The sequence below is a fragment of the Neodiprion pinetum genome, chromosome 7 (assembly GCF_021155775.2).
Source record: "Neodiprion pinetum isolate iyNeoPine1 chromosome 7, iyNeoPine1.2, whole genome shotgun sequence".
Taxonomy (NCBI): Eukaryota; Metazoa; Arthropoda; class Insecta; order Hymenoptera; family Diprionidae; genus Neodiprion; species Neodiprion pinetum.
In genome coordinates this window covers 1292133-1318120 of record NC_060238.1, presented here as the reverse complement: position 1 = coordinate 1318120, position 25988 = coordinate 1292133, and the positions used below count along the sequence as shown (strand labels likewise).

The window sequence follows — 25988 nt, the reverse complement described above, 5'->3', positions numbered from 1 at the left end:
GTCTGAACATAAAATTTCAGAAAACTGAAGTTAGTAACGTTAACGTAACGGAACGTCGTGGAAAAAATCGTTATCGTACAATTGTAGAACGACTTTTAAGGAGTTCACTTTTCAAAATATCAACATGTTTTCTTTTTGTTATTATTTACTAGCCTGAATTTCAGAAAATCCTAAAGGGTCCGAGTAACGGTTTTTGCTGAACATGCATCGTTAAAGTAACGTCACTAACTTCAACCTCATAAAATCTTCTGTCCCAGTCTCTATTCAAAGGCGAGAAATACAACCGTCTATAGATCAACTACAAGACGAATGACGTCACGTCATTTACCTCGCATTCTTTTGCGTTTTCAAATTTTTCACAGATATGACAAACGCATGGATATATTATATATATTATACATATATATGTATATATAGACACAGGAGATAAAGCGGCCGTCGGCTTTACCGGCTAGCAATAAAACCGCGACGACGAGTTGAGTAGAAAACACGCGTGCAGATGCAGCATGTGAGACGTAAGGCCTGTTATCATTGTGGGGAAGAAGGCGATTCTGCGGGTAGATAAGGAGTGATTTAAGTCAACGGGAACTGTTTGCCTCGCGGCATAAAATCGCCAGACACAAGTTCGTTAGCTGGAAAATCGATAGCGGAGAAGGAATGGGCAAGGCGGGGGGGGGGGGGGGGTGGAGAGGGGGGGGTACCACACGGAGACATCCCCGCCCACTCGAACCTCGCACTTCGTAGGCAGGATAGATAATATCGCGTGAAAAATTACTTGTCGGTGGGTGTATATTTGCGAAGGAATACTGTCGGGTTTTACTCACCGGAATCGCCGATCGTAAAGTTGACGGTCTCCAGAATGTTGTCGGGGAAGAGATCCTCCTCCTGCGTTGTCAAGGACCAGCCAGCGGCGAGGGGCACTAACTGTTTTATCACTACGAGCCGCACGACTGACAGACGCACACACTGCACTGCACCTGCCGCGAACTACCAAGTCGCCACTCTGCGCTGGCTCAGCGGTCTGACAACCGGAAGTCGGTGCGGGTCGATCGATCGTTTCGCGACTCTATCGACAGCTCCGCATCGATATTGGCCGCGGAACTGTGTCGGATTCAAACACGCGAACCGCAGCAGCAACTGACGCCGAATGTTGGAACCGGTGAAACATCTGAACAACGATGTGTTCCAAAATCCGATCGAAGCGTTTGGTGGTTTCCCCTGCAAAAAAAATTACGTTGGTAGCAGTTGGCCTAGGAGATATGTAGCATTTGTTTCAGGTTGCGTTCCGAAATTAGACGGAGTTCATCTGGACGAGCTACAAATTCCCTAGGACTAAAGCAGAGCTATAATAGTCACGAACTCGGCAACGCAAAATAGATAAACGATTGCTGATGGCAGTTTTATTTGTCAGAGTTTGAAAATAAAATAACTAAAAAACTCATCTGATGGGTCAGCATTAAAGAATCGGTCAATCAGTAGCTTTGATGGTTAACCTTTCCTTTCCGAAAGTTGGTAAATAAAAGACACCCATAAATTAAAAAGTTAGTTGCAGCATCTGGCGGTGGTTCCGAGAAGCGTCGAAGAGACGGCAAACTCGGTGTAACGCGCAAGGGTTGGTTATGTTATGTTGCGAAAAACACAGGGAGAATCATCGGACTAGCCGAAGACACGAGCTGTGAATAACTTGTGGTAAATAGCAAGATTTTCGTAATCTGGAATCAAGAGACTAACAGAGAATATTATGAAAATAATGGCCCATCACTACGTAGTTACGGCCCAAAAGCCAACTGCGGTAACGGCTTGCGTGACCGGTGAGTATTATAGAACTATGTGTTGGATTTGAGAACAATAAATATACTCGTATCATTTATTCAACGCCGATTTGTCTTGACCCCATTCACTTTCAACGTTCTTCGAACGACTGAGGTAATAAACATGCTGCCCTTCAACACCCAGGTAACTTCACATCTCCGACCGACCTCAACCTCATTCTGGCAAAGAATATGCGGCTCGAGATCCACCTCGTCACCCCCGAGGGTCTGCGACCCCTCAAAGAAGTCGGGATCTACGGAAAAATCGCCGTAATCAAGTTCTTCAGACCGCCGGTGAGGTTATGAACAACGCTGATTACCGCGTTGCCTTAGCATATATAACTCTTCTCTCATACATTTCTCGTTTACTTATTTATTGCATTCCACTATAAAAACATAGTATCGAGTATAGTAGACCCTATCACGGATACCAAAGGCGCGCGTATATTAAAATTGAGCATTGTTTTAACTTCATTCATATCATTTGTTACATTTAATTTTAATGCAGTTGAAATGGCACAATGTTCAGTAATTTGTGTAATTTTAACCGCTTTATGCACTATATTTGATTTTGCCATAATATGATTGATACATGATCCCTCAGAGTTGCAACCGGTCTCCTGACTGTATTGATCAGAGGTGAATAGCGTAATTAGAGACAGTTATTTAAATATTTACCAGTGTAATTATTCATTTCTAATATATTTATATTAACATCACCTACAATGTAATGGTCCTCAAGATTCACATTACTATCTAAGAAAGTTTTTAATTCATCTATGAAATTACCTATTGTATAATTGAAACATTTAAGTAGTACAGACTGGAGATTTTTATAACAATCTCTTCAAATTTAATCCTTTCACTAATAACTCTGAGTGGAGCGTGCACCATCACCTCGACTTTTGTTTAAACTTTATTGTCAACATAAACAATAACACTATCTGCTCTGTTGATGCTGTTACTATTAATACGATAATTGTACCCTTCTATAATACAATGCAATCGATGAAACCAGAAATCCAATCAGCCACACTTCAGAAGAAGAAACTTAAATAATTTCCTTTCACCCTATAAGAGCTCCGATCTTACCGCTCTCTTTATTCTCTATCCCGAAAACAACAGCACGAGAAGAAGGATTTGCTATTTCTCCTGACAACTCGATACAACGCCATGATACTCGAATGCATAGGCGAAGGCGAAGACATAGAGATAATAACAAAGGCACATGGGAACGTAGCGGACAGAATTGGGAAGGCTTCAGAAACAGGAATAAAGGCGGTGATAGACCCAAAGGCACGAGTAATAGGACTGAGACTCTATGATGGATTATTCAAGATAATACCTCTGGACAAGGACAACCCAGAGCTTAAGGCATCTTCGATTAGAATGGAGGAACTGCAAGTTCAGGACGTAAATTTTCTGCACGGCTGCTCAAACCCAACGTTGATTCTAATCTATCAGGACATAAATGGGCGGCATGTCAAAACTCACGAGATATCGCTGAGAGACAAAGAGTTCGTAAAAATACCCTGGAAACAGGATAACGTCGAACGAGAAGCTATGATGGTGATTCCGGTCCCCTCGCCCATTTGCGGTGCGATCATAATCGGCCAGGAGAGCATCCTCTACCATGACGGGACAACGTACGTCGCGGTAGTTCCGCCGGTAATAAAACAGAGTACAATCACGTGCTACACCAAGGTCGACAACCAGGGGCTTCGGTATCTACTAGGAGACATGGCAGGGCATTTGTTCATGCTGTTCTTAGAGCAAGAGAAAAAGGCTGACGGGACAATGGTTGTCAAGGACTTGAAAGTCGAGGTACTAGGTGAGATTAGCATCCCCGAGTGCATCACTTACCTCGACAATGGTGTCATTTTCATCGGCAGCCGTCTAGGTGACTCGCAGCTCGTCAAGCTGGTCACAAAGGCAGATGAGAACGGCTCCTACTGCGTGCCGATAGAGATATTCACCAACTTAGCGCCAATCGTCGACATGGCTGTCGTAGACCTGGAGCGGCAGGGCCAGGGACAAATGGTCACGTGTTCGGGTGCCTTCAAAGAGGGATCTCTGAGGATAATAAGGAACGGAATTGGTATTCAGGAGCACGCTAGCATAGATCTGCCTGGCATAAAGGGCATGTGGGCACTGAAGATGGGGGGGAGCAGTTGCGACAATACCTTGGTGCTTTCATTTGTCGGGCAGACACGGATACTGACACTGAATGACGAGGAGGTGGAAGAGACCGAGATTCCTGGCTTCGTTTCCGACGAACAGACCTTCCACACAGGCAATGTGACGGCCGAGACTTTCATCCAGATAACGCCGACCTCCGCCAGGCTGATTACCAACACCGCAAATCCCATTGTGTCCGAGTGGAAGCCCGAGAACAACAGGACCATTAGCGTTGTCGCGTGCAATGGTACGCAGGTCCTCTGCGCCACTGGAAATGATTTGTTTTACATGGAAATAGTGTCCTCTCAGATCGTCCCAAAAGGGTCAGTCGCTCTGCAGCACGAGGTTGCCTGTCTGGACATTTCCCCGCTGGACGGAAACTTAGAGGCTAAGATCGTGGCTGTCGGACTGTGGACTGACATATCGGTGAGAATTCTCACCCTGCCGGACCTCGAGGAAATGAACAAAGAGCTCCTAGGTGGGGAAATAATCCCCAGATCGATCCTGATGACCTGCTTCGAGGGAAACACCTATCTGCTATGCGCGCTAGGTGACGGCAGCATGTACTACTTTACGCTTCAAAAACAGAACGGTATTCTGTCCGACAAGAAGAAGGTCACCCTCGGCACACAGCCCACGGTCCTGAGGACATTCAGATCCCTTTCGACGACTAACGTGTTCGCCTGCTCTGACCGTCCCACGGTGATATATTCTTCGAACCACAAGCTAGTCTTCAGCAACGTCAACCTGAAGGAGGTGAACCATATGTGTTCGCTCAACGCCGAGGCTTACCCAGACAGTCTAGCCCTGGCCACGGACAGCACTGTTACAATCGGTACGATAGATGAAATCCAGAAGCTCCACATAAGAACGGTGCCACTCGGCGAGTCACCAAGAAGGATCGCGTACCAGGAGACTTCGCAGACTTTCGGTGTTATCACGATGCGGGTAGACATGCAGGAGAGCAGCGGTGTCAGCATTGTCAGATCGTCCGCATCCACACAGGTTGCGTCAACGTCCAGTAGCAGCCACATAGCGTCGCACAACAAGCCTGGACACACGGCCAGTGACATTGGGCAGGAGATAGAGGTCCATAATCTACTGATAATCGACCAACACACTTTCGAAGTTCTCCATGCTCACACGCTGAGGCCGACCGAATACGCAATGTCACTGATATCAACGAAGCTCGGTGAGGACCCGACTTCGTACTTCGTCGTTGGTACCGCCTTCATCAATCCAGACGAGTCCGAGCCAAAGACAGGAAGGATACTGTTGTACCACTGGAACGATGGCAAGCTGACGCAGGTCACGGAGAAGGAGATAAAAGGCGCTTGCTACTCACTGGTTGAATTCAACGGCAAGTTGTTGGCCAGCATCAACAGCACCGTAAGATTGTTCGAGTGGACCGCCGAGAAGGAGCTCAGACTGGAGTGCAGCCACTTCAACAACATCATCGCGCTCTTCCTCAAGACCAAAGGGGACTTTGTGCTCGTCGGCGATCTAATGCGCTCGCTGACATTGCTTCAGTACAAAACGCTAGAAGGCAGTTTTGAAGAGATAGCTAGAGACTACAGTCCCAACTGGATGACAAGCATCGAGATACTAGACGACGACACTTTCCTAGGAGCTGAGAACTGCTTCAATTTGTTCGTCTGCCAGAAAGACAGGTGGGCGAATCTCAAAGCAAGGGTGTAAAACAGAGGAACGACTCGCTAAATTCTTATTTCAATTGAAATTTCAGTGCAGCTACGTCTGAGGAGGAGAGGCAGCAGATGCAGGAAGTCGGACAGTTCCACTTGGGCGATATGGTGAACGTCTTTAGACACGGTTCCCTGGTCATGCAGCACCTGGGAGAATCCAGCACACCGACTCAGGGCTGTGTCCTGTTCGGAACGGTGGGCGGCGCCATTGGTCTTGTTACTCAGATTCCATCAGGCTTCTACGATTTTCTGCACAATTTGGAAGATCGTTTGACGACGGTTATAAAAAGTGTTGGTAAAATAGAGCATAGTTTCTGGAGGAGCTTCAACACAGATTTGAAGATGGAACCCTGCGAGGGCTTTGTCGATGGTGATCTAATCGAAAGCTTCCTCGACCTGAGCCGCGATAAAATGGCCGAAGTTGCCATGGGCCTCCAGGTAAGTTAGGTCCAACCAAAATAAAGGACCATATCTTCACGGGTCGTCAATCCAATTAAAAATGTAGAACAATTTTACTTCTTTACAGCGATGAAATATTCTTCAAACTTGTCTTCTATTACAGATCGACGACGGCAGCGGAATGAAAAAAGACGCGACGGTGGACGATCTCGTGAAAATCGTAGAAGACCTAACGAGGATACACTAGGCTCCTGGAGACAGGCATGTATTTGATGCGTGAATACCTTGAATTTTCATCCCCGCGCTACGCAAGCGTTGATCGGGTGCGGATAAACGAGCATGTCAGAACTCTGGGTTCTCAGAATGAACTTGACGCAATTCTCATCGTCGAATCTGGCTGTGACTTGCGAGTCACGGATGCGTCGAGGTGTTGTTTTGGCCATTTCTTTTCCTTTGTTTACCTTTTCCATTCCCGTTACACAACATGCACGCATCTTCCTAGCCAGATAGACATGACGCTACGCACTAGTACCCAGAATCATGAACGCTGAGACACGGATCGGATAATGTAAAGAGATAACAACGATAACAAGAAAAACGAAAATTGATTGTATATTGATGATTGAAAATCGTCTTTCCTCTTCCCTCTTTCTGTACTTATCCCTGCACAACACGTGAATAAACATGTAATTTATTTTTAATCGACGTTTTTTGTTTTTCTATATCTACGTTTACTTGTTTTTTGTGTACTATTTCTTTCCTCTCGTTCCTTGTTCGGTATACTTCTCTCTACATGTTGGCAGCAATCGCAGCCTTGATTGTGTCAGGGTCAAATATCCACTGTCTTAGCTTCTCAATTCCTTCCCCAGTCATCGCGCTTGTCTCAAAGACCGTGATCTCCTGAGTGATTTCTTTCCGTAATCTGGTCAGTTGGAGCATAAGAAGCGCCTCGTTCCTCATTTGCCGATAAGAGAGATCCATTTTAGCAAGAACCAAGGCAATTTTCACATTTTTTAATGATGGCTCGACTAACAGCGAATAGAGCAACACTCCAGCCGCGCTAATCTGACAGAGGTTACTCGTGTCGACGACGTAGATAATCTTGCGTACCTTGAATGAAAACCAGTTTCTTTCTGTTACAGATTTGTTGCAACGATTGTTTTTTTTTTTTTTTTTCTTTTCCTATCCTGCAGGAGCGTTTAGAAGACTTTTTAGAAGACAAAAACGAGAAACAGAATAAAAAGTTAGATAGAGATAATAATTTTGTAAATATACCATTATGATAAATATGACTATTGTGTTAAAAAACAAAAAAAAAAAAAATAAACAAAGAAAAAAAGGCTGCCGAAGTTATGCACAATACATAGAATAAATTAGATATTATGCGTTATAAACAAAGATTCATGTATCTTTTTTTTTTTCCATTTCATTTATCAACTGTAAAACCTGGGTTCAAAACACTGCCAGCTTCTCACCCTGGTGAAATAGTGTTTCCATATCGGCGCCATGCTTCCGCCAAGTTCTCTGATCACTGCCTCAAAATGACCGTCGTCGTTGCGGATTGTAAACATGTTAGTACCGTTGGTTGGTACAGTTTGCGTTGCCTCATCGATGTCCTCTCCTTGCAAGGATTTCATCAGAAGAGTTTTGCCTGACCTCTCAGGACCCAGGCAGAGATACATTGCGCTCAGCGACAAAGGTGAAGTGAGGTGAAGTGCCTATAGCCAATTGTTGGATCATTAAAATGCCTTGCTGTTGCCAGGGCGATGAAGTGCCTTTTCTTTTAATCCAAATTTAACAGATCGGATGGGAATCATGGATTTTCTATTCGGAAACAAAAGTTAGAAAAATAACGATTAAGAATTTTTTGTACTTGTATTTCTTTTTTCCTCCTTAAGATCATACGCATGAGTGTATATAAAGTACGTGCCACAAATTTGTACGCTCGACGAGTTTTAAACAATCAGTTTTTTTTTCCTTTCCATTACTTGTTTTTCAATTTTATATATTTATTCATTTTTATTTTCTTTACTATCATTATTCATCCGACTATCAACTGTCGTGTTGTTGTTATTATTATTACTATATTTTGTTGCACAATCATTTACACAAACAACAATTCTGCAGAAGAGGAAGAGGAAACGATATAATATCTATATACATCTGAGAATTACGGTAATATTACGCTTACAAAAAATTTAACCCTTTTGCTTGCACGATGAACGGCGAGAGTTTATGCTTTTTTTGTACTCAATTTTCGTCTATTCTCGATTGAGTCCAGGTTTTTTTTTTCTTTTTTTGTTTTCTTATCAAAGAAATTTGGATTTTTTCATTCTTATCACGTAATTATTCATTAATATACGTCATACAATTCTATAAGTACTATTACTAATCTATTACTACTGTACACGGATTGCAGAAAAAAACGATGACCTAGGCGTTTCAAAATTCATCATTTGCACGAAATACGTCCGCTGTATTTTTATTTTCTCAATTGTTTTATTTTTTTATTTCACTCATTCTCCTGCAGCCAAAGGGTTGGCTCTGTGAGATTTTTTTTATTTTTTTAATTTTTCCTCGTTGGAAAAAAAATCCATTAAAACATTCAGTTTTCATTACAATAATTATTATATTAATATAATATTTTTTAGTCGCAACAAATGAACTATCTACGGTATTTGTATGTATAATCTTGATTAAGTATTTTGTAAAGATGACTCGTGGATACCGAGAATGAAAAAAATGTCGTCCAACAACAATAACAACAACAACGATAATAATAATAATGGTGGTAATAATAATAATAATAAGAATAATATACAATAATCAACATGTAGAAAAAACGACTGCCCGTTCAACTGACCAGGCAAACAAAACATTATTCTTAATGGAATAAGAAAATTATTGGCAACAGATAGGCAGATAAAAATGATTGAAATTGCAACGACTTTCGCGAAAATGATACATTTTCGCATTTTTCATGTGATTCGTTTTTTTTTCTCTCGTACGTTTACGTACCCGTTCCTTCGATCTTGCGATTTTCGTATTATTTCTATAATAATCTAGACTTAATTACAATAGCATTACATACATATATCAACATTTTTAGTTAGCTTAGTAGAGTTAAACTCGTCGACATCCTCGTGAATGTCATCAGTCTAATTGTCACGAGGTGAGTTTGTCGATTTTTGTTTCTCTTAACATACCTAATTTTAATTTTTTTATTTTATATCTCCCGTTTGTCAAAAATTCATAAAGAACGCGGTACCGAGAATCTGGTTGTGTAATACTATAATTATAAATGAAAACGACTCTTTACAAATAATCATTATTATAACATTTTATGATATATGTATTATTTAGATAATGTTATTACTGTTTTAATTCTATGTATAGATATATACAAGTATGTTACACTATCGCCAAATGACTATAACACAGTACATAACATATCCGTAGCTGCATATGTACGTACGCATATACATATTCACGCGTGAAGGGAGTTTCACTTAAATTAGCATTGTACAGTAGACATCGTGTACTTATTACACTCATTATAAATCTGAAATTCACGACTAAATCAACGCGTTTTCAATTACTATAATTTTTCATTATTTTAGACATATAACACAATACGTATATACGTATATTGTATTATACGTAAGTATAGTATTTGCATACGGTTTATCGTGATGTTGTACATACTTATGGTCCAGAGTACTCGATTCCTTGGTACTCGTTCCCTGGCGAATGGCAACGCTCGCTGACTCTCCCTAATCATGTCTGTGTATCAAATATTTTTATTTTTTTTTTAATCCTTTATGTTCGTCACGTAGTTAGCAGCGCTTCATTGTCTGACCAATTCATATTTTATTTTACCAACTAGCTTCTCTTTTTAGTTGCATCCATTGACTAGATTCACATACTTAATAGTAAGCTTTACGTTACGTTCTTGTCGCCAGTATTGCTTGCACTTGATCCGGCATCTGCCACATATGCAATCTTCGATCTTTGCTACCCGCTACAATCTGGCACACAAGTGAAAAATGTCAAATCTGAATTGATTCAATCGACTCTTTTTGGACAATTAATAAACAAAACGATTTGAAATGCAATAGCTTTACCTTATTCTTCACGATATCCATACTCAGCAGCATGTTTCCTGGCCCAGGTATGCTGCAGACGAGTCTCCGCTCCTGTAAATAAATGCATACAATCACTTCGTTTGTGTTGCAACTTAATATCACAATACCAATCTAGCTATTCCCACCTTAGTGTCGAATACGTAAATATTGCCATCGTAACATCCAGCGAAAAGCAATCGTTTGTACATCCTCATGCACACAATGCCAGGTCCTGCGTTATACAGCTCGACTTGTGATCCGTTCTAAAATTGAATCGATTTAGAAAGTTTACGCGATATTGTTACGAAAAATTCTTGGACAAGGAGAAAATAATTGTTTTTCTTTGGGGAACAGCACTACTCACGATGAAGTCAAAAACTGGCAATGCAGTGCTGCTGGTTCCGCAGTAAACCAAATTACTCTCCATCATAAGGCTGTAAACAGTATAACTTCTGTTACCGCTTATCGTTCTAAGGAAGAGACCACTCAGTGCATCTCTTATCGTTATTGGCTGGCTTCTGGATGCCGCAATTAGGACTCGACGCGGACCCTCTGTCGTTGCTTTTAAAGCGAGTACCGCCTCCTCAGAGAACTTTATTTCATCACTTTTAAAAGTATGAGACTGTAACAAGAAACGTTGCGTGTCATCGTCTTACTTTGAACAGGTGATTAGTGCTAGACCAGAATTACTACTGACAACCTGATTCTTCACCTTTATATTGAAGCGAAAGACATAGCCCGATTTGGTGCCAAGGTAAATCACTCCCCACGCCTGATCCATGCACTGGATCGGGCTTCGAACGTCTGCGGCACCTCGAATCTGCACGCTCGTCTATAAATATTTCAACGCACAATCAGTTTATCATCATACGTTTCTAAAGAGTTGTTGTGAATGGAATATATGTGCAGAGAACGTTCAATGACACACACCTTTATGTCAAAACACCGAAGCGACCCGTCCAAGGAACCAGAGAACAGCCAATCCCTCACAATCTCCATGCCACCCACACCCAGAACATACATACACGTCACCGCCGCTCTGTGGCCCTCATAAGTGTTGAGAATCCCATTGCAGGTCTGACTATATCGGTATATAACCCCGTCTTCGCTGGCGGCAAGAATCGAATCACCGAACACCTGGAAAGGTCGTGTCATTTTATTTTATTTATGTTTCATTTGTCGAAAATGGCTTTACAGGCAATACGTAATCACAAAAATATTATGTCGCATGATCAGATATGAATTTTAGGCATTCATTGAACAGAATGAAATATATAATATGAATTATATGAAAATTCGATAAGATCTTTATGGAATCGTAAAGTTTTTGTATGAGTACAATAAATCACTATAATCTCTAGCGTTGGTAGTATAAGTAAATCCACAGGCTCGTTCATTTCATAAGAAAAATATCTTATAAACTCACGTTGGACTTATTCTACCTCATATTCATTTTGTAAAATTAACTTTACATAAACATTATACCTATATTACACATATTTATTACTAATTTTTTAATTAAATTTTAATTCGATCAAAATAACGTGTCATTACGTACCTTGACCTCAAGTATTGGTCCCTTGTGAACGCTGTACTGTATCCTAGGCAGTTCAACCTCTTGGACTTCGTTCTCCGTCCGCTCATTTCCAGTTTCCCTGACTATTTGAATCTCGTCCTGGTTCAGGCCTGTGTCTGGTTTCTCTTTAACAGGTGCAGACGTTTGCTCGATTGTACTGTCAGTCTCTTCAAGACTAGGTTCGTCCCAGTCCGCTCTTAAATCTGCAATGTTGATAACAGACTTGGAACGTGGTCTGAGTTTACTCTGTTGTTCTTGAGTCGATTTTTCAAGAACGACCGAACTTCTTCCAGAAGAATTAAAATATGTGGGGTTGTATCTTCGAGCAACGTTGGCGGCTAGTTTCAAAGGTGTTGATGCCGGACGACTTCCACCCTCGGTCATTGTCGATCTTTGAATTTCGATTACCGAAAGCTCCTCGTTGTCGCACTGGGAATGCCGCTCCATCTCGCCAATGTCGATTTCACCATCGATAGGCTGACGATGCCTGGCAAGCGACTTGTCTGGACATTCTGTTGCAGCAGTAGGCTCGGCACTGGAGGTAGGTTGCAGAGAGAATGGGCTGTTTGATTTGGCCGTCCTGACGTCGCACTCCATTGCGCTTTCAATGCAAAAGGGACCGGCGGTATTTAATTTCTGCTGAGGTGTTTGCTCGACGGATCTGTCTGATCCAGCATTAGATATTCTGGAGCTTCGACGAGAGCCTGTTTTCAGTAAGCTATTCTTAAGATCGGTGTACTTGTTGCAATCGGTCAGGCACACATAGCAGCTCATCATCTCTAACCTGGTGATAGCGCTCCTTTTTTTAGGAAGAGCATTACCACCAGGTCCTCGGTCCGTGCTGGCCATCCTTTTCCGCTTTCCCCTGGTGACAGCACTCGAAGAAACTTCGACTTCCTTCTCCACATTGCAGCTTACCGTTTCGAGCATGGAGTCGAGGTTGTCCAAGTCCTTCTCTATTCCCAAATTACGGCATATAGAATTTCTACCCAAATCGGGATCGGGCGGCATAATTCTAGATTCATCTTTCACAAAGTCCGGGATATCGACCATCGGGTTCAATGACGCAATTGCAACCCCGCTCTCGTTGCAGGACTGCTCTGATGGTAAAAATTGATTCACCCCGCCCTTGCTACCCACTGTGTTCCCTCTGCATTGGTTCGTCTCGATCACATCAATTCCACCGCTATTCTTTAGAGAAATCTCTAAGACTCTCGCTGTTGGCGAATTATTATCAGACTGAAGAATTGGTGTTTGCAACTTTCTCGCAATCGCTCCGATAGCTGTTTCAATTTCATTCAGACTCTGAAGCTTTCTTGGTTCTTCCTCACAGTTGTTTTGTACTGAGGTCTCGTCACAACTCGGCCGATCCGCTGCCAATGGATGAACCTCACATTGAATACTCGCATCAGGTAGAACTTGATGAATGACCTTCGGAACATCGACTTTTGTTGCAGTGGTCTTGGGAACTTCAACAACGTTGCTTTTACCCGACTGTTGGTATTCATCGATCTTGCCTTCGGCCACTGCGTCTATCGCCTCCTGAAGATGGTCGATAACTGGATTAGATTTAGTGTCTGGCAATTTTGTGCTTGTACTACGAACTATGTTGGAAGAATTTCTGTGCTTCTTCGGGGATATTTTAACGTAGAGTAAATTTAGGGGTATCTCATCCTCGGATGCCGACAAAACGTTGGGGCTGTACTCCCGCGGTTTAGGAGCTCTTTTTAATCGACCCTTTCTACCCTTGGTAAAAATAACTCTTCGACGAACTCTCGTCACAGTTTTTTCCCGTTTCTCAGGCTTTTTGGCCGGCGGCGGTACACTGAAACTCTTTCTGCTCCCCTTGCTTACCATCGCTTCGGAAACCTGACTACTATCCTGTTTTTCTACAGCACTGTTTAGAGATTCGCAGATAGTTCTGCTCCGCAATTTAGTTTCATGAGTTGCCTCCTGCAGCTGCTCTTTTTTCTTGGACTGATCATCTTTAAGGCCAGCAGCTCTGTCTGCCTTTCGCCTTGATTCCCTGTTGTGCTGAGATCTTCTGCTCCTTTGTCCAGCTGCAGATTGGCCTTCTGCCACAGGATTTTTTTCCGTAGTCTTAGTAAACTCTACACTTTTACTCTCGCGTTCTTCGGACCGCAAACTCAAGTTCAAGTTTTTTACCTCATTGTGTTTACTGCTATGACTGGAATTGCTCTTCTTGTCACCTTTTCCCTTCGTGATCAAGGTTTTTGAATCAACCTGCTTGTCAGGCAACTCTTTTCTAACCCGAGACGATTTACACTCATTATCGGCAGTGATACCACTATGCCTAGTCAACCTTTCGCGCTTCTCTTGATTTCGCTTCTTCTTCTTTTTCTTCTTTTTGAACACCGTGATTGTTTCGCTATCGTCGCGACGACTAGTATCATCCTTTGCAGCAGAGCTAACAACACTCTTGGCAGATTTAGCGTGCGGTGACACTGATCTTGTCTTGGAACTTGATTCACACTCTCTGGAGTTTCTGCTGCACTCCCTTTTTCCTGTACAAGTTTCGGACCGTGGTTGCGGAGATTCTGTTCTCGCTTTGGAAGTAGACTCCTGCCTGTCAGGAGTTCGACTGCACTCTTTCCTCCCTGTATGAGTGTCGGATTTTCGATGAGAAGTGCTCGTGTTGTCCAACAGAGGCTCGGCGAATCCTTTCGTGCTAGCTGAACTCTGCTCAACCGGCAGATCGCCACTTTTTAGCATTTCATATAACTTCATTTTTTCTGACATTAATTTATGTACCTCCAAATCGATTTCCACCATTCTTGCCATGACACTTTCTTTCGTTTGTACTTTTTTAACAATGGTTACCAATTCCTCCTCCTTCAGCATATCTCTTATCTTCTTTTCTCCAATAACTGCCAGTTTCTTTTGCTTTTTATGCTTCATTCCGTGCCTGCGTTTAACACCGTGTAAGTGCTTACTGCTGCTGGTGTTTTCACTGGACAAAACGTTCTTGTCCGTTTTGGTAATTTTATCATCACTAACATCAGGAGTGGCGGAGTCGTTACCTCTAATGCATTCGTCATTCTCTGTGTTCTGAATTATTTTTGAATGCGAATCGCAGTTTAAAACTTCGCCCGCGTCTTTATCCTTCACAAGATCTTCCACAGGCTCATTCGATTCGAAAATTTGCTCTACGGACGGTGTTTGATTGCACTTGTCAGCTGGCTGTTGCGTATCGCAAATTTCACGCGATGAAGTTATTTCTAATTCTATTGATGGACTAAGATCTTTGACAATGGCAGGATGCGAAGATTCCGTCAGGTCCCAGAGGATCGCTTCTAGTTCTTCCTTCTCCTTGAGAGATTTCCTAAGAACCTCTGTATTTTCCTGCGCTTCCACGTGCTCTTTTACTACTTTCCCGGACGTGTCTTCTGAGCAATTTATTTTTCCACCCTGCTTTTGACCTTCTGGTTCAGTTTCGTCAAACTCATTTTCCTCACGAGGAAAGTTATCATCTGACAATATCTCTGACAGTACAATGAATTCGCTATTGTCAAGGTCTATCGAACTGCCAAGTGAAAGAGTGTCACCGGAAGGCGTCCCAGGTCCCTGACAGATTTCGCCATTGCCGTGAGCAATTGCTGCATCGGACATATGCTGATTTTCCTCCTCTATAGTCGATCCCAATTCAACACCTTCGTTAATCTTCAACGCGGAATCGCCGAGCTCCCCAGAATCTGAAGAGACAATCACCTCTGTGCAGCTTCCACTCTCTCTGATCATTGACAACATGATTTCATCGATGTCTTTGCACCGCTTACTCGATATAAAATCTTCCGTTATTTCCAGCACCGATTGAACCAGTTTGCGTTTTCCCAGTAAGCTGCTGTTTATCGAATCCTCCGAGAAACCCTTCAGTGGGCTCTCAGGTGGTTCCGGAGATTTCAAATCCAGTGCACCATACTCTGATAGTTCTGACAGTTCAGCCGCAATTTCCACCATTGAGGAGGTTGCAATTATTGTCTCAGTTTCAGTCTCGTCACTCAATATTTCCAGACGAGAAACTACTTCCTGTATTAGATCATTAACTACCGTTCTCACGTCGTTGTCGCGCGATTCGGTGGGATCAAGCTCGTCGCCATCAAGCTGGTTCGATACCAGCATTATTTTCTCAGCTTCGTGCCTCAGAAGTTCTTCCTGTGTCTCAGGCAAGTCTATCACATTATCTGTTGCGTCTATAACATGTTCTGCTTCATCTGTCACATTTGATTCGGTCGATATTCTCATCTCTCGTTCAACTGCAGCGGTACTTGTTGCCACATTCTGAATCACAGGATCTTCCGTAATGCTCAAATCTTTCTCAATGCTTTCTCGCAGATTCTCGGTCTGTAAATCGTTCTTCGTATAGTCTACACTCCGAGTTTCCACTTCCGTCAGCACTTGTTCTTCACAAACTACAGCCTCATCAGCTTCCGTTTCTACCTGAGGCAATGGATCGGTGACACTCATCACTGTTTCAATGTTTTCTGGAATCAGTTTTGCACCCCCATCTACTACCACTTTTGGCACTTCCAATATTTCAGCCTCTTCATGTACAGCAGGTGTTTCAGCTTTCTTTTCCAGATTCTCTGTGGTTTCGATATGTTTAATATTCTCCTCCTGTTCTTGCTCAGTCACTATTTTATCCAAAATAAGAACTGGACTGTGTCGTTCGTTTTCAACTCTAGGCTCGATCCTTGCGAATTGTTCTTCAGGAATTGGTTCCGCAATCTCAGGTGCTATCACTTGATGCGCCGCTGAGCCTTCGGTCACTTCAGTCACGACAAGTGCTTCGACATTCTCTATGATTTCGAGGTGTTTAATATTCTCCGCTTCATTTTGCTCTGTTGTCATCTTGTCCAAAATGAACATTGAGCTATGTTGTTCACTGCTAACTCTAGGCTCGACCCTTTCTAATTGTTTGTCGGGAGTCGGATTTTCCCTTTTGCCTGCTACCACTTCTGGTAGTAGCAATTTTTCACCTGTTTCACTTACGGTAGGTGTTCCAGCATCCTTTGCCAGATTCTTTGTCATTTCAAGGTGTTCAATGTTCTCCTTCTTTTGCTCAGTAGCTATGTTATCCAAAATAATTACTGGGCTAAGTTGTTCGCTACTAGCTCTAGACTCGATTCTTGTTAATTGTTTATCGGAAGACAAACTTCCACTTTCACCTGTTGCCACTTCTGGCACTTGCAATTTTTCACCCGTTTCACTTACAGCAGGTACTTCAGCATGCTTTGCTGGAGCTTCTGTCATTTTAAGGTGTTCGATGTTCTCTTTTTTTTGCTCAGTTGTTATCTTTTCCAAAATAATCACCGGGTTACGTTGTTCGCTACTAGCCCTGGACCGCCTTCTTACCAACCTTTTGCCAACTTGTTTAGTTTCTGAGAGGTCTTTCTGATCCTTGGAGAATTGTACATCACTTTTTTCATTAATCTTTTTGGTGCTGAGTTTATCCAATTCGGCGTTACTTGATTCAATGATAAAATTATTCTTTTGCTGTGCTGAACTCGATGGAAACTTATCCTGCGGTTTGGGAGAGTCACACCTCTTTTCTTGAACCAAGTGACTTCGCAACTTATCTTCGGATTCTTTCATCTTCTTACACCTCTCCTCATTTGACAAAGATGCCTCTCTGTCCCTTGAGTCGTTCTTTGAGTCTTTCCTGTCAATTTCCTTCTCATTCTCATCATTGACTTGTTGTTCTTCCATTGTTTTCTGATTTTTTTTCTGTTCTGTAGCCTCTGCCTTTTTCTTCTGCTTTGTTTTCTCCGTTGCCATTTTTTCCACCCCTAATTTTTCTGCGCAACAAGTCCCTCTCCGTAAAATACGCCGCCGTAACGGACCCTGAGCATGTGCAGCCTGAGACTCCGTCAATTCGGACTTAACGATGTTGGTAGAATTTTTTTCTGTCCCATCATCCTGAGTTTTGATTCTCGGACCTTTCAGACCATCAACCTTCTCGTTGGTTTTCACATCACACACCAGCTCACCGCTTGACTTTGGGCAACTGGGTGAATCATGAGCCGGTGGCGCAGGACACGTTTCAACTTCGTTAGCTTTCTCCTGTTTCTCGGTGTCACCTTGCAACTTTCGAGCTTTGTAGGCCTGTATGTTAATCTTCTTAGCTCCAGATTTTTTCAGCTGATTCACAGTGTGTTTAATGTCTACTAGTCGCACGTTTACCAGAGGAATTTCCGGAAGAGACGGCCAGCTCCCGCTCTCAGTATTTTTCCTCAACTTTTCCAATGTCGATAAAACCTTGGGGGCTTCTTTTCCGTTGTCAGCAACACACACCGGTGCCTTATGTGTAACGTCGACGACTGGCAGTGCCGCTTCTTTAGCAATACCAACAGATGACGGCGATGCTTCTTTTATAGTGGCAACAGCAGGTACTGGTGTTACTTTCGCAGCGTTAATGGCTGACAGTGGCGCTTTTTTTACAGTATCAACAGCTGATGAACGTGCCAGTTTTACAACGTTGACAGCTGTTGGCGGTGCTTTTTTTACAGTCACAAGAGCAGGTGATGGTGATATTTTCACAGCATTATTGGCTGGCAGCAGTGCTTTTTTTACAGTGTCAACAGCAGGTAACGGTGTCAATTTCACTGTAGGTAATGGTGCTTTTTTTACAGAGTCAATAGCAGGTGCTCGTGTTAGTTTCACAACGTTAACGGCTGGTGTCAGGGCCTTTTTTACAGTGTCGACATCAGGTGATGGCGTTACATTCACATTGGGAACAGAAGGTGGTGGTGCTTTGTTAGCCTTAACTTCACCAGTCGATTTTTGTGTCATTGGACAGGTTACGGATTTCTGACGGCTGGGTGCTTTTTGACTATTTAAACCACTGTCCAACCGTTTAGGGATTGCATTCTGATGCTGCACATGTGTCTGTTCCTCAGGAGCGGACCTGCTCAATTTGTTCATAACAGGATGATCTTTTTCAGTACTATTGAATTTTTTGCTTACCGTTTCTTGCTCTTCAAACTCAGGTTCTTCCTTAATTATCACATCCATAGAGCTCACCTCGACCTTGGGAACGATCAATTCCTCTTCTGTTTGCTCATGCTTTTCAATGTCCCGTTTCTTGTGCTTCCGCTTCTTCTTTTTCCCTTTGCGCTCTCTCTTCCTCTTACTTTTCTCGCGTTTTCTCATCCTCCGCTCCCTCTGTCGTTCCCTATCCTTGTATTTCTCACGTTCTATTTCGGAATTAACTTCGTCCCTAATTGTTTCGTTCAGGCTTCTGTTCTTGGCTCGTTTCTCGCGTTCCTTTATCACACGCAGCAATTTCGACACGTTTGGCGTGCCATGCAACGAGTGTTCGCTGTCGCTTGAATCGCTGCTCCAACCGCTGCTACTATCCTCTGAGTCATTGCTATCTGTCTGCCTGCCTTGAGTGGCGCTTGAGCTGCGAGTACTTGTTTCTCTCACCGGCGTTGGGGGCGACTGATTTCTCGTAGATCTGTTAGACTTCAAACTCAGTGCTCTAGGGCTTCCCGTGCCCCTTGGAGAACTTGTTTTGCTCGAAGATGCAATATCCTTCTCTGCGCATCTTGCCTCCCACTCTTCCTTAGTCAAATTCCTGAACGTGTCAGGGTTCTGTCGTTTTTTTCTGTTCCACCCCTCAGCGCCAGACTCAATGCTTGTCTGAAATGTATCTTGTAATGATACTGGCAAACTGTCGTCCGGTTTTAGAGTAAATATATCGTTGATGAGAACGTGTGGAGGTGATGCTTGCATCGTCCTCAAGTTCCTTGCTCTGAGAAATCCACCTTTGGATGAAAAATCCATGTCAGCTTTATCCAAGCTATTTTCCTCCGTGATGCGATTGGCAGATTTTTGGCCCAGCTTTGCCCTGGCGATTCCTGCGGAGAATATATCGTCTATAGCTGCCATATTTGGTAAACTATCATCGTTGGCCGGATTGCTACCACTGTCGTGAGAGTCGGTAAGCATATGACCAATGTCAGTAGTAACATGCGTCTCTGGGTTTGAACATAGCTCAGATTTAGTACTAAGAGCGAAAGTATCGTCGGTAGAATAATCCGGCCCTGGATTAACATCGGAGCCAAGAAATTGTTCGAAGCTCGGCGTCTCTGGGTGATTGTCAAGCAAATTATTACCCTCGTTTTCATTTTCTCTGTTTACCTCAGCCGAATCCAAGCCATCTAGCGGGTTGTCGTTTTCCACAGTCAATTCAGCCCCATCGTTCAGATGCGACTCAACGTCCAGTTTCAGCACCTCACTGAGATGCTGAATGAACTTGGCAGGTAAATTCTTCACGTCAACAGTGGCGCTCGGGTCAAGCATTGCGCTCAGTTGGCTCATGAACTCTTCACGTGACATGTCGTACCCCTTGACCGCGTCGTCGGCTGAGGATCTCCTCTCCTGAGACAAGGAGTACTTGCGCTCTTTGACCAGCCGCTTCATCGCGATGTCGAATTTCCTCAGGCCAGAACTGTTCACCATGTTGCATATGTCATTTTTGCTCATCTTCAAAAACTGATTTATCACCTTGTCTTTCCAGTTAGCGTCGACTGTTGAAGCCAGCAGCGAATTCCCTGAAGTCTTTGAGGTTGACGCGCGTATCTTTAGACTGGCCGCATCAACTCGGTCGTTCGCTGTTTCTTTGGGGCTGCTCTGGTGGGCCGACTTCGTAAGAACCAGCTGACTAGGCGAACTGTCTCTGAAACCATCAGCCGAAACCGTGCTCGGCGACGTTGAAGAATTCCTCGAAGAATTCCTCGAAGAACTTTTCCTCTCGCCACGTCTCCCCTCTTCTCTATGTCGTCTTTTATTTTTCTGGTTATCACGCTGTTCCCTATCTTTGACATCTCGTCTGTCGTCTACAGGATTGAGGATGAGTACACACTCTTTTTTGGTGCCCTTTGATTCGTCTCTAACAGCAAGAGGAGAAGTCGAAGATTCAGACAACTTCAATCGACGACTTTGACTAGAACTTGATTGAACAATCGGTTCAACCTGCTGAGTTTTCCACTCTTCGATTTGCGTTATTTTCTTTATTGTCGAATTGACATTGAACGCGACTTTTGGTCTGGGCAGTTCGTTCATGAGCGACTTGTTGTCTAAGACTAAACTCTCATTACCGGCATATTTATTCAATACGATTTCCTGCCTGACTTGTTTGCTGGACGTCTCAATATTCTTTGTCTTCGACTCCTTGCTTTCTTGCTTCTCGCTAGTGACAGGTTCACGCGGAGGAGGCGGTTGCACCTGAGAAATGGTTGGTGGCAGTTCAACCAGCATTGGCCCATCAGATTTTCCACTGTCTTCTTGCGTTTTTTGTGTCTTTTCGCCCTCCTCGTTTCTTTCTTCCTTCTCCTCCGCATCAGTGTTCATATTCATGAACTGTTTAGCAAATTCAAGTGCCTCCTGCATGTCCTCGAGTTCGTCGTTCATGTTGGATGTCGGGTTCTGCCTAATCTGCTGATCTTCCGCTGGTTTAAGTAATTTTTTCTCAGTCAGCTGACACGTTTCGCGTTTCTCTTTGGGTGGAGACGGAGGTGGAGGTGGAGGCTGAATATCAAGGGCCTCGATAGCTATCGGCATTGGGTTAATTACGACTCGAGGTTCGTCCGGAGAATTGGAAGCTGAGGTAGAAGGCACGGCAGACACTGGAAACTGCGGAATTATGCCCGAGGCGGTGTTGGTAAGCGGAATGACAGGGTTGAAGCTTCCATTGACGACGGGGATGTAACCTGGACCCTGCGTCATGTGTATATGCGAGATTTGGGTGTAACCGATTTGCGAAAAATCAGAAACCGGCGGCGAAGATACAATGCCTGAACCGAAGGGAGGCTCCTTGTCCTGACCGACGAATCCGGATATCGGGCCTGCGGGGAAAAATCCCAAAGGCGGTTGTTGACTGTTTTGTCCACCAGGAATCATGAACTTCGGCGGCAGCTCGCTCCGGTTGAAGAAGGGGCCGGCATTAAACCCAGGCGGTGGACCGGATGGATCAAAGCCCATTCGGATATCGCGATCCCCAGATCCCATCCTGGGTGCAGGCCTGTTGCTGAATTCCGAGTGCATCATTTGCGGCCTCTGGAATCTCGGCCCCATGCTGAAGTTGGGTTGATCAAACCGTGTCGGCTGAACTGCAGGCCTGAAATTCGACTGCGTCTCGTGCTCAGGACGGAACGGTGGCCGGAAACGAGGCGGGCTCTGAAAACGCTGCAAAGTTGGACGCGATCCTGGATGAAAATCCGAACCAATTTCGGACTGGAGACGCGGCCCTATGTCCAGCTGAAAACCCATCCTAGTGTCTGTTTGCTGCCCGATATTTCTCTCTGATTCAAATCTTCTTCCTCTTCCTCCTTCTCCTCTTTGCTCGTTCTCTATTACTTCGCGCAACTTTTCTCGCACCTTTTTCAGCTGATCCGGTTGCTCCTTGGCGACGGAATGTGGTTCGTGATGAATTTGTGACGCCTTCTGTTGCTGCTCCGAATCTTTTTCATTCTGGAACCGCGTCGTGTCCTCCATCGCTTTCGGCGACGAGGTATCTCGACCCCGACTCTGACTATGATCCAAGTGCGCAAAATCAACCTGTAAGATCGATTCATTAGTTCACATCCTTTTCCTGAGTATTTATTCACTATTAAAGTAAGCCTATTTAAATCTTCAGTATCAAAGTCCAATACACCACTGTCATCGCATTACATTTACCACCTCACAAAAATTAAAGGTGAGTCGTGAAATATGATATTCAGTATCAAGGTTTCAAACAAAAAAATAAAATGAAAAATTGGTACATTAACCATGGATCACAGCACTAGATTATAACAAGGTTCAGCCCATCATTATTACGTATTAATTTCCAATATTTCCTCAAATTTCCCTCATCTATGCTTGATTCGAAAAATTTCTTGACACCTCAAAGTTTTGCGGAATTCCAGCCTTTATGGCAAATCCCACTTTACCTCACACCCATCTCTTACCTGGTCAAATCCGCAGCCCATCTGCTCATTTTGAATTGTGCTTTCTTTCCGCACATCTGTTGGTCCTTCAGTCCCAATATCCCCGCAATATCGAGCGGTGGATTTGTCATTGACAAAATACTCGGAACTTGTATTACTGTCAAAGGGCTCAGGCTCTCTCCCACGGTCACCAATCGTAAGTCCATCTTCCTCCCGGTAAGCTGAGCGTTCCGCGTGCTCATAGGAGTTTATGGAAGAGTCCGGATCTACCCTACCAATATCTTTGAGGTCTTTGACAGTTAGATTAAGCTCTGGAGGTTCGTGCCTGAGCTCCGGTATGCCCTTATTAAGGATAGTGTCATCTTCCTCGTTAGATTTGGAGAATCCTGCAGACTCAAAATCATCTTCCCAAAAGTTAACTCCAGTGCTACTACTGACAGTGAGCGTGGAAAGTTTCTGCTTTAGTTTATCCGCTGTTTCCGCAATCTTCTGCTGTCGTTCTTCCTCTGAACCCAATGGGGGAAAACGCGTCGGCTCCGGTGGTCGTGACCTAATCATTCCCATGCCGCTAAAGCCAGGAGGATGTGGCGGCATCCCCCGCCTCATGCCTCTGTCTCCTAGCATCCGCTGATTGTTGCCCCTACCTCTGTGGCCGGGACCTGGACAAAACTGTGGCTGCCCTCTATAATGGTGAGATTCATAGATGGGAAACTGCGGCCGTTGAGGCGGTGGCATGCCATTCATCTGTCGCCACGGAGGAAGTGAACGATCGTTCCAGTAATTTCTCATAGGACCATGACCGTCTCTCCTTTGCTGGTTGAAGTTTGGCCGCGGATTATGCAGCCCGCCAACGCCGCCAGCCATTCCGCGACGACCGCGCAGTGCCGGTCCCCTTCCTCTAAACCCCCTACCGCTCATTGTGATCGCCGTTCTGCAGCGACTGTCGTGGAATCACATCCTGTGGGATTAATAAATGGTTACGCTACTTGGTTAAAAGTATCAAGGTAGGGAACTATATTAAACCAGAAATGGTACAGGGAATGGAACTAAGATTGGCTAACTAAAAAAACTTTACACTATTGAATTATTGAGGTGTCATAAATAACGTTACGAACGAGTAAGAAATAAGCACTCTTCAAATTTATGTTATTAAGGGTAGGGTACACCCATTGATTCTAGTAAGTGATTCAGGTAACTTATAACATCGAATGCAACGCCGACAAGCGCAGAGATATCAACCTTATATTCATACATTTTTGAATTGTTCAATTTAGAAATAATGAGCATATGGCAAAATCCATACCCTTATTTTTTCAAAATATCATTACAAACTAAAATAAAAGGGCTGAGATTTCCGAAAAGACACTTTGAAAGTTGTAACAACAGAGTTTAGTTTAAACTGATATTTTTGAAAAGCAAAGGTATGCATTTAGCGATACCTTCATTATTTCTGAAATTACGAATTCGAAAACATGAAATTATAACGTCAATTTTTCTGTGGTTTTCGGCATTACATTCGGTGTAAAATGTTATTCAAGAAAATAAATCATCAGCCCTGTAAGACATTTTCATTGTCTACCTGAATCAACGGGTGTAACCGCCCCTTGTAAAGATTCAACCAGTGCATTGCGATGCTTTTACTTCATTCTCTCCGCCCACTAAAATATGCAGAACTGTCATAGCGAAAACAAATTTTGAAATAACACATAACCTCGCATGTATATCCCAACAGCTTCAGCGTGGGCAAATCAAACAACCAGAAACAATCTAAATACAGAAGAGGAAAAACGAGAGAGAAGATGATAAGAAATGAACGGATGAAAGTAAAGGAAGTGCAAGCATCGATAAAACACGAATGTCAGTTGACGAAAAAAAATGTACATTGTAGACGTTTTTTGAGACGTCGATACCTTTACTAAATGACTGAATAATTTTAATCCTTTTGACTGCCAGCCTCCGTTTCACCACTTATAGGTTAGGGTTAGGTTAGGTTGGGCAAACGTCGTCCGTACGCCCGAGGTGGGCGACGACGAAGGGTCAAGGAAGTCAGGAAAGTCTTGGTTCGTAGTTCGTGGCAGTCGAATTTCTCTTAGCCCTAACCTGATTGCTTAAGCGTAGGCAGCTCTGCAGACGGTCGTCTTCGTCCAGCGTAATCAGGGCCAATGGGGGTGTGTTTCAATAGTGATAAACTCGCTCGTCCGAGGCCCCGTTGTCCTCGAGGCAAGTCAGCGTCGGCCACAGCTGTCGCAGACGGTGAAGCGATTCCCGTCTCGTTATCCCTGGACTTTTCGCTTTATTTACACGCAGGACCGCAGCTGTGTGAGCCTGTGGATTCGTGTCCGGGGTGCACGAGCAGACACCAACCGCGAAATCAACCACGACGACGACAACGACGAGTAGCGATGGGCAGGCGAGGGTGAAAACAACAGTCAATACGAACTGATGATGCGCGGGTTGCTATCAACAGAAAACTGAAAAACCCTGAGCAACGTGAATAAGTCGTTTCCTCAATTGTAATTCAACAATAGATGAGAACTTGGCCGACGATCGGTTTGTTGTCTCGGCGCTTGCAGGCAGCGTCGCCATGTTGCGCTGCTGCCTGATTATGACACAATAATCCCGATTGCAATTTTTTTTTTTATCCGTTATATTTATTGGTACAGTTGGGTACGTTTTAGATTTCTTCGTTTCTTTTTTTTCCGGTCAACTGCTCGTTTGTTTGCGCACGTGTATTTCTTGCGAGCTTTTCAGCGTGAGCGAGCTTTCTCGAAACAGTGCGAAGCTGCCCGCCTACGCAAAGTTTCTTCTATAGTTTCCTTCTATTACATCTGACATATGCATAGTATCTTGATAATTAGTTCTCGGATTCTCCTGCGTACGTTGAATCTGATGAATAATCAATTTGTTTTCTTCAGTTCGGTTGAGTATCTCGATTTTCGTTATTTTTTTACATTCTGACTTCATGATGCCAAAATATTCGCTAGTTACGCCCCCGCTTATCAGACTATGATGATAACCTCACGTACAATGACGTCACGTCGCGGATTAGTAACGTCACGACACGTGAATGGCGCGAATTCAAAACTGAAACCTTACTCACAGGCGTTGACTGAACTTAACCGCGCGATACATTGGCTTTTACACAATCTTCAAACCCATATAAATCGGAAAAACCTTACAAAGTACGCTCTGGTACAGTAAATCGAATATGGAATACAACTGAACAACACAAAATGAATAATAAC

General features: G+C 43.6%; 4 protein-coding genes across 9 annotated transcripts in view; 1 reads left to right on the top strand and 3 right to left on the bottom strand.

The window, feature by feature from the left end:
* The window catches only part of Snap25 (Synaptosomal-associated protein 25kDa), a 44417-nt gene extending 40304 nt beyond the window's left edge, over positions 1-4113 (bottom strand). For all 3 annotated transcript variants that reach the window (XM_046636402.2, XM_069137779.1, XM_046636403.2), the window contains exons 1-3: positions 3995-4113; positions 3675-3884; positions 825-1218 (exon numbers count right to left, since the gene is read on the bottom strand). The gene's annotated coding sequence lies outside the window, so the exon portion shown is untranslated. The remainder of the gene's footprint in view (positions 1-824; positions 1219-3674; positions 3885-3994) is intronic.
* pic (DNA damage-binding protein pic) lies at positions 1176-8667 on the top strand. 3 transcript variants are annotated; one of them, XR_011177640.1, is made up of 7 exons: positions 1176-1811; positions 1957-2105; positions 2937-5659; positions 5734-6130; positions 6255-6352; positions 7234-7334; positions 7559-8667. XR_011177640.1 is itself a non-coding variant. In XM_046636305.2 (6 exons), the coding sequence occupies exons 1-5, from the start codon at positions 1742-1744 to the stop codon at positions 6336-6338; spliced, it is 3423 nt and encodes a 1140-aa protein (XP_046492261.1). In that variant the 5' UTR covers positions 1176-1741; the 3' UTR covers positions 6339-6352; positions 7234-7461. The 3 variants fall into 3 exon arrangements, 2 of the variants coding, with proteins under 2 accessions (XP_046492261.1, XP_046492260.1); XM_046636305.2 differs by lacking the exon at positions 7559-8667 and having other exon boundaries at positions 7234-7461; XM_046636304.2 differs by lacking the exons at positions 7234-7334; positions 7559-8667 and having other exon boundaries at positions 1177-1811; positions 6255-6792.
* LOC124223959 (ADP-ribosylation factor-like protein 16) lies at positions 6881-7773 on the bottom strand. Its single transcript, XM_046636408.2, has 2 exons — positions 7567-7773; positions 6881-7201 (listed from the first exon to the last, which is right to left on the bottom strand). The coding sequence occupies exons 1-2, from the start codon at positions 7771-7773 to the stop codon at positions 6881-6883; spliced, it is 528 nt and encodes a 175-aa protein (XP_046492364.1).
* Positions 7769-25859, bottom strand: LOC124223915 (titin homolog). 2 transcript variants are annotated; one of them, XR_011177639.1, is made up of 10 exons: positions 24844-25859; positions 22765-23701; positions 11774-22372; positions 11146-11352; positions 10928-11047; positions 10580-10837; positions 10362-10478; positions 10216-10287; positions 9797-10119; positions 7769-7915 (listed from the first exon to the last, which is right to left on the bottom strand). XR_011177639.1 is itself a non-coding variant. In XM_046636302.2 (9 exons), exons 2-9 carry the CDS (start codon positions 23659-23661, stop codon positions 10036-10038), a joined length of 12354 nt encoding a protein of 4117 aa, XP_046492258.1. In that variant the 5' UTR covers positions 23662-23701; positions 24844-25859; the 3' UTR covers positions 9375-10035. The 2 variants fall into 2 exon arrangements, 1 of the variants encoding a protein (XP_046492258.1); XM_046636302.2 differs by lacking the exon at positions 7769-7915 and having other exon boundaries at positions 9375-10119.
* Between the last annotated feature and the right edge of the window lie 129 nt (positions 25860-25988).

Coding starts and splice junctions, on each gene's coding strand:
- LOC124223915 (XM_046636302.2), bottom strand. CDS start 23,661: ATGAGCGGTAGGGGGTTTAGAGGAAGGGGACCGGCACTGCGCGGTCGT. Junction 22,373..22,764: donor TGGGCTGCGGATTTGACCAG/GTAAGAGATGGG, acceptor TCGATCTTACAG/GTTGATTTTGCGCACTTGGA. Junction 10,838..10,927: donor TCTTTCGCTTCAATATAAAG/GTGAAGAATCAG, acceptor TTCTTGTTACAG/TCTCATACTTTTAAAAGTGA.
- pic (XM_046636305.2), top strand. CDS start 1,742: ATGAAAATAATGGCCCATCACTACGTAGTTACGGCCCAAAAGCCAACT. Junction 2,106..2,936: donor TCAAGTTCTTCAGACCGCCG/GTGAGGTTATGA, acceptor CGAAAACAACAG/CACGAGAAGAAGGATTTGCT. Junction 5,660..5,733: donor TTCGTCTGCCAGAAAGACAG/GTGGGCGAATCT, acceptor TTGAAATTTCAG/TGCAGCTACGTCTGAGGAGG.
- LOC124223959 (XM_046636408.2), bottom strand. CDS start 7,773: ATGTATCTCTGCCTGGGTCCTGAGAGGTCAGGCAAAACTCTTCTGATG. Junction 7,202..7,566: donor GGAAACACTATTTCACCAGG/GTGAGAAGCTGG, acceptor TTTTCATTCAAG/GTACGCAAGATTATCTACGT.